General features: G+C 39.3%; 1 protein-coding gene across 1 annotated transcript; it reads right to left on the bottom strand.

Moving 5' to 3' along the window:
* Window positions 1-1,874: 1,874 nt before the first annotated feature.
* On the bottom strand, window positions 1,875-7,189 carry LOC139290589 (lysosomal thioesterase PPT2-A-like). The gene is made up of 8 exons (XM_070912411.1): window positions 7,034-7,189; window positions 5,859-6,012; window positions 3,696-3,791; window positions 3,454-3,561; window positions 3,231-3,314; window positions 3,033-3,117; window positions 2,207-2,261; window positions 1,875-2,018 (listed from the first exon to the last, which is right to left on the bottom strand). Exons 1-8 carry the CDS (start codon window positions 7,187-7,189, stop codon window positions 1,875-1,877), a joined length of 882 nt encoding a protein of 293 aa, XP_070768512.1.
* Between the last annotated feature and the right edge of the window lie 379 nt (window positions 7,190-7,568).

Here is a 7,568-nt window from a genome sequence, read left to right as displayed (position 1 = left end):
TAACATGCAACAAATCTTATCTCTCACATTTCTGTCAAAGCCTTTTTGAACGACTTCATTTTTGAGTGGAACAGGGGAAGATTAGACTACAAATGATAAGGTTTGGGCAGAAGTGTCTGCCAAATGAATGTAAGAATCTCAACCAACAAATAAACATATATACGGATTGATGTTCCTACAAAATACTTTAATAATAGCAGAAACATTTCACTAAAGAGCAACATGCCTAAAAGTTTCACCCCAAAGAGTGGAGGAGGACAAAGCCAGTATCATTGCTGTGTGCTGCAGTGTGAACTCTCTCTCCAAACTACCATAAACTTCCACCAGAGGGCAGCGATTGATTGGTTATTGCTCATGTCACTTCAGAGTATTACCTGTAATATTAAGGACCATTTGAGGATGTTTCTATAAAGGGAAGCACAAAACACCCAAGACCACAGATGTTGTGTATGTGTGTATGAAAACCTTTTTTATTCAGAAGAAAGCAAAAACAAGCAGATAATTACATGTATGCGTCATTAAAAAATTGATCATAAGCGTATTTGTTTTAGTTTCATCTGAAAACCTAATAAAATATTATTAGAAAATGTACCCTGCAAGAAAAAGGCATTAAAATGTGGCACGGTTATTGCAAAAAAAGAATATGTTAATGGTGTGAAATATATATGCATCAATATTTACAAACTGGTTAACTGAACTCACTGGGATGCTTCATAAGGAAAGAAGCCATTGTATTCTGTCAAGGAAACAATATTAAAATATTAAAACCTTGTCTGTCCCAATCTTCATAAAGGTAAGAAGCCTAGGAAGCCATTGTAATAGGATGAGGAGTAATAATATATCACAATAATAGGATCTTTTCTTTCTGAGGGAAGACCAAAGGGCAGAACTGGACTTAGGTCAATTTTTCTTTTGTATATTTTTGTTACTTTTATGTTTATGTAGTTACTGTCTTGTATAAAAATCACATACCCACTACAGTCAAACTACTCTCTTGTTACTGTAGGCATGTCAGTGCTTGCAAGCTAGCCAGTAGCTTCATTAGCAAACATTGTGTAAATCAGCACCCTGCACTTTCTCCTACAATTTTCGTGACATTGTGCCAAGCAAAACTTCATGTTTGTTTGTATCTGTGATCCTGGAGGCCAGAGACAAAGAGGGATCCAGGAAAGTACAATAATGATCTTCTCCTCTGCAAACTTGTCTCCTCAGCAGGTAAATTTACTCACCCACCACTGCTTTGCTTTTTTGTTGTCAGTTTTTCAAGAAAATACTGCATAGCAGCTAGGCGAATTTCACCATCATTCACACAAAGTTTGTCATTTTCAACTTTATGCAAATGCAAATGAATGGAGGCGAACTTTGCGTCCCGTTGTGCCGCCTTCAGTGGGCTGAAGTTGGGCGTTAGGCTGTTCTTAAGCGCAATGGTGCAATGATAACGCTAACATGCTGATGCTAAGCCGTTACATTTTGGCCTGATGATGGCGCTAAAAGTTACAGGATCACCAAAGTTATTATAATTCGTCCTGTGGGAAACATAAATCTCTGTACCGAAGTCCATGGCAGTCTATCTAATAATGTTAGTTATTGCAACATTTCACTCAAAACCACAATTGTGAACCTCATGGTGGCGCTGGAGGGAAAGTCAGAGTCATTCGAGTCATTCTCTAAGGGGCCGTGAATGTTGGTACAAAATTTCATGGGTTTCATTATTGCTTTTTTCTTCTGTTTCTAAAATATCAATCATCTGCACAAGCACGAGCTATTTCTACAGTATTCACAAACATAACATATCTGTGTGTGTAACCCAGGTTTGATCAAATAGACTATCTCAGTTGTATTAACACCTCCCACACTCTGGAGGTGAGCTGCTTTCATATGAGCCACTTCTCTATGCAGCTCCTAAACACTGTGAAGTTGGAGTGCCACTGAACGTGCTTCACTCCGGAGTGAACACACACCGACACGTCCCCGCGGGCGTCCAGCATCTTCAGCCCAAACGTGTCGTTCTTGTAAAACTTTCAAAGGGAGAGAAGAAGAGAAGGAAGGGTTATTACAAAAAGGGGGAGAGCGAGAGCTTCCTATCATGCGACGGAGGGCCTAGAGTAAAAATGAAGATGGGTTTCCAGTCGATGTAGAAGTGATACAATTTACCATAGGTGTAGGGTCTGACAGAAAGAAATGTGCACATTAGTTTACAACTCACCTCCTGGTTCCTCATTTCTACAATGTTTTCGTTGCTGTCATAGAATCCAAAGTGGCTGTGTAGAAAAGAGGAAACAGTCAGTCCAGGTAAAGAAGTCTTGAAACACTCAACACACATCTGGAAGGCTCTGTTAGTGCCTACTTCTTTGTCTTGCACCTGAGTATCTATTTAAGCCAAATGTAATTTTATCTTATTTGTAATTGCATTTAATTCTCACTTTTAAGGTTTCAGTTTGATTTTGTCACTAAAGTTTCTCTCAACATAATCTTAGGATTCTCAAGCTGAGAGAAGAGAGATAATGATAAAAATGTTATGTTCATCTAGGTTGCTTATTACTGCAAGTATTACTTTATTTACAAGCCACCCTCTAATTGGTGGAGGTTGTAGCCTACCTGCAGCCTGAGAGATAGAAATACTTTTTAAAAAACTATGTAGAGGAGCACGTTTTTCGGTCAGTATATATATGTGTGTATATATATTTATAGTCAGTATAAAGACGGAAATACAACTTTTATCTATAATAAATTATCAGGTCTGTTACTATGATAACCAATTCCATCAAAATGTGTTATTTGCCGGATTGACATAAATGTATAAACATACCCCTGATCTAAGGTAATGTGAAGGACGTCCTGATTCATACACTAGTTCTGTTTTTCTGTCTTTACAGTAACAACAAACAATAAATCTGTTGTAGTGATATTGTTGTCAAATATGAGGAACATATGCCAAGAAGAAGAAGTTATATATCCACTGATTGTTTATCACAGACACATTAAAAGGACAGAGAATCAGCAGCATTTATAAACTGTGATGACAGTGAGACCTGGACTGCCAAGGTGTGATGACGCCATCATCTGGTCCTCCAATCAGCACAAGCTTCTTGATGCGCAGGAAGTTTCCCCTCCATGCTGAGGGGGTGAAATGGAGAAATGCATGATTTTTAGTTTTCGTTTACAATGCACTTTTTTACTATGCATCCACAAGTATACAGTGCATAATGGCCATGACAGTAATTCATTACCTTTCATTTCGCTGTGAGGTCTGTCTCCATTAATCATCGCCAGAAAGCTGTTGCTCTGCAGGTAGCGGGACCTATGATGAGGGTCTGTGGAGAAAAGACAAATATTATATCTGTTGTAGCATCTTTTCAAGAGGAAATGTAATGCTATGTGCAACTTCTCCTCAGTTTAAGGTAAATATTTGCCACCTTTCAAATCATTGAAGACCCCCTCTCTTATTCTCACCGTTCCAGTAGTCACAAATAGACACTTTCTGTCCCATTCTGTTGTAGCAGATACGAAACACTGTCTTCTTCATGCAGTCAGGAAAAACCCACCTCAGGTAATCTGTGTCTGTGAAGCAAGACAGTGAGTCTACCAATCAGGATATATTACAATTAAACTCAAGAGTCCTAAGATGTCATCATTCCCTGTGGACAACAAGTGTTATCTAGACATGCTTAAAGCGTAAAATGAAGCTCCCCGACCTCCATACTGGCCAGCCTGCGGTGATGACAGCGATATGAAGGTGTGCACGTTGTGGTCTGGAGTCGTGGAGAGAAGTGCTCGACAAATTAGACCACCTTAGAAAAAAAGGAGAGGACAAAGGAGTCACAACATCAAGAGACTTCCAACAAAGCAAGACATAGAATTGATCCTTAGTATTGTTTAAGCATATACCATACAAGCCATACTAGTGGCAGAGCTAAATGCTAATGTCAGCATGCTACCATTCTCAGTGACAATGTTAACATGTTTAGCGTATATAACACTTACCATGTTCACTATCTTAGGATAGCGTGTTAGCATGCAAACATTTGCTAATTAGAAATAAACACACGTACCGCTGAGGCTGATGGGAATGTCATTAGTTTGGTTTGTTTAGTTGGTTCATATGTTTTAAAATGTCTACTGTGAAAAAGCCCTATTGGAGGAGAGTATTTGAATTACATAAATATACATTGAAAAAAATGAGAATTAGTACACAGCTGTGTGTCCAACCTGAGGTTAAAAGTTTGACGTTCCTGTTTGTAAATATGATTTCTGCTTCCAAACGTTTCAGTACATAAGAACATAAACTGCAAGAACTGTGAGACACTTAAAAACACTTATCTCAGTATGCTGAAATGTGGAAGTGGAAGTTGAAGGCCTGTGGTGTATAGCTAATGTCCCTCAAATTTAATGTGTGCGTGTGTCAGTGTTAGATATTTGCATTGTGCAGATATGTGTGTGCGTTCAGTCTTTGTAAATGAACGTTTGGCCACACTACTCTGTCCCCTTTCTCTCTGTGTGATCTCCTGCTGTCCTTGAAGTTAGCATGCATAAATTATACAACATCAACATTTGTCTGTCATTATCTCACGGGGAGGATTTATCTTGGCCTCTGACAGACTGACTGACGCCGTCTCACGCACCATATCCTTGCTTTTTATGTAGGCTACGAAGTGACCGTTCAGAGACAACCATTTCTCAAAATATACACTCAGTTGCCGGTTCATTGGGTGCGCTTTGCTAAAAGTAAAGCAGTCCTGCTATAAATCCTACCTTCATGATGTTTATTCAACTTTATGGTCATTTTGGAGGTAGTTTGTGCTGTTAAACTGTATTGCATTATACAGAGAGGTGTCTCTATTATTTAGTCCACCCCATAACAATTATATAAATGAATGTAGGCTAGATAGGCAGTGTCATGCTCAAGGACCACCAACCCTGCAATTAGCAGCTCAAGTTACATCACTTGAGGCAATTTCTCTGATTTCAAGCAGTTCCATCTGGAACATTTTATTCATTAAACTTTTAAACTTTTACAAACCTGCAAACAGGCTTCGGGTAAAACTGGTGGAGTTCCCCTTTAACTTGCATGTTTTTGGACTGTGGGAGGAAACCTTGGCATCAAAGTTCTCCCTATTTCATGCAAACACGTAAAGTCCCACCAGCTTATGTGAACCCAGGACCTTCTTGCTGTGAGGACACTGTGACACTAACCACTGAATCACTGCGCCCCCCTCCTGTCATATCAGAGATACCTATCGCATCAAGCACAATGCACGCAGGACACTATAGATAGCAGCTTCATTATAGTTTCAGACCCAGAAACCAACCAGTACTCGTAACTTCATGGCCCCAGGTTTTCTGTATGTCAGTTTTTGGTAAATGAATTAACTGACACAGGGTCCTTCTACAAGACAGCATCACAAGATCACTTAATAATGCAGGATCCTTTTTATATTACACTTGAATTTCCAGACAAAATTGCAAGTTATCAAATAACTAGGGGCGCCCCCAGGAGGTCGAGGAGGTAGAGTGTGTACGATTAAGACTCCTTGCTGCAGTCCTTTGTTTTCCCTCCTCTCTCCCCTTTCCTGTCTCTCTCTGACTGTCACTATCATAATAAAGCAGAAATGCCAAAAAAAAAAGAAAAATCTTATCAAATAACCAAAAAGCAAGTGACACACATCTTCCACTTGCCTGGTTGGTAGCTCAGCCTGGTCTCTTCCTACTTCAGTAAATGTTTTGATCATTAGAAAAAAAGATTTTACCTTACGAGCTCCTATTTATCAGTCTTTTACGGGCAGGACATTTTAACTGTGTATGTTTAAAAGTGTATGCAAGTGTGTGCATACACAGTCTGCGTGAGTGTGAGAGAGGACCTTGTGAGAAGCACAGAAGATGGACGCCATCAGGAGCCTTTTGCATGACGGACTCGATGGCTTTCCTGAAGCCTTGGACCTGCCTCCACAATGGCTTCAGACTGGCCAGGTTGTCATACAAGTCAATCGCCGTCACCTCGGTGCCTGGATGCACCTGGTAATAACATTAAAAAAATAAAAGGAACCGAGGAGCAGAAACACAGCAATCACTGATTAAATCAACTGTCAGGAAACGATCATCCTGATGACTGAGGATGTTATCAGTCACCTCAGTCACATGTGGGCTCATGTACAGAAGTTCTTCCAAAACAAAACTGATCTTGAGGAATAGAGAATGACAGGGGAACAGAAATCACTACCTTGAAACCGCTTGCTAATTTTCACTTCACTTAAAATCTAAACAGCCTTTAGAATAATCTGTAATATATCTACTGTAGATCTAAAGTCCAAGATAAGTTCAATGAATGCCTACTTGAGGGTTAAGTGGGAACCTTGACCCCTTGCACAGTTCAAATGGTCAATTTTAAGCCTCACTGCTGAGTAAATTATGAAACGAAGATGATATGAATATGAAATGCAGGTTAATGAAGAGTTTCTTTAAATAAAATTCAAAAGGTTCATCAAAAACAGGTGGACCAAACTTACATTGTTCGTTGCCAAATTATATTTTAATCAATGGTGGAATGTAACTAAGCACATTTACTCAAGTACTGTACTTAACTACAGTATGTCTATTTTATGCTTCTTTTTGCTTTTCCTCCACCACATATTTTTATTTTTACTCCACTATATTTATTTTAAAGCTTTAGTTACTAGTTACTTTACATATCCTGATTATTAATACACAATATGATCAACTAATAAATTGTGATTATTATAGAATACTGTAAGAGACCCAGTCATCATGGCCCACCTTTACCAGCTGCAACATTCAAGTGATGTTTAGACATAATGCATCACTTTTCATGACGCAATAATGAAATGACTCACTCTGAAATTAGCCATTCTGCATAATGAGAACTTTTACTTTTGTTTCTTTAAGTACATTTTGTTGCCAATACTTTTGTACTTTTACTGAAATAACACATACGCACTGTGGTACTATTACTTTTACTTTAGTAAAAGAACTCCAGAGGTCTCTCCCAAAAGTAAGCTTTCGCATTGAGATGTCCTACCTTGGATATGTATTGAGACAGCGTTTTGAACTCTCTTGGTCCATCAAAAATGCCATGCACGATGATGACAGGCTTGTACCCGTCAATGCAAACCCGCGTCAGCAGCAGCAGCAGCAGCAGCACCGGTGATCCCCGGATGATCTGCGGAGTCTTCATCTCCACCCGGTCACAGGTCCGGCCGAGCGGAATGGAGGATCGAGGGAAGGGCCCGCAGAGAGACTTTCGTGGGGGTGAGATCTTTAATAGCGCTGATGACTAATTATCGATCTCTGTCAACGTTTGTTTGTAGACTTGGAGAGAGCATGTGCGCGCCTCCTTCCTGATGACTCGTGCTGTAGTAGTGTGTCGTTTGTGACTTAACTTTTAGTAGGTGGTAATAAGATAACATCCGTATTCAGCACCGCCATCCCACCACAACAATGGCCAACTACATAAATCTTTATCATAGTGTGAATTTAAAATGTGTATCAATTAGACATTTTACATTTTATTATAATTCTACTAATGGTAATACCACTAATAATAATAACAATAT

The sequence above is a fragment of the Enoplosus armatus genome, chromosome 9 (assembly GCF_043641665.1).
Source record: "Enoplosus armatus isolate fEnoArm2 chromosome 9, fEnoArm2.hap1, whole genome shotgun sequence".
Taxonomy (NCBI): domain Eukaryota; kingdom Metazoa; phylum Chordata; class Actinopteri; order Centrarchiformes; family Enoplosidae; genus Enoplosus; species Enoplosus armatus.
This window is presented reverse-complemented; position numbering and strand designations above follow the sequence as displayed.

What these genes read in the sequence shown, in the direction of transcription:
- LOC139290589 (XM_070912411.1), bottom strand. Translation starts at nt 7,189, where the DNA reads ATGAAGACTCCGCAGATCATCCGGGGATCACCGGTGCTGCTGCTGCTG. An exon ending in TCTTCTGTGCTTCTCACAAG is followed by an intron (nt 3,792 to 5,858) that starts GTCCTCTCTCAC and finishes TTTTTTTCTAAG; the next exon opens with GTGGTCTAATTTGTCGAGCA. An exon ending in TAGAAATGAGGAACCAGGAG is followed by an intron (nt 2,019 to 2,206) that starts GTGAGTTGTAAA and finishes TCCCTTTGAAAG; the next exon opens with TTTTACAAGAACGACACGTT.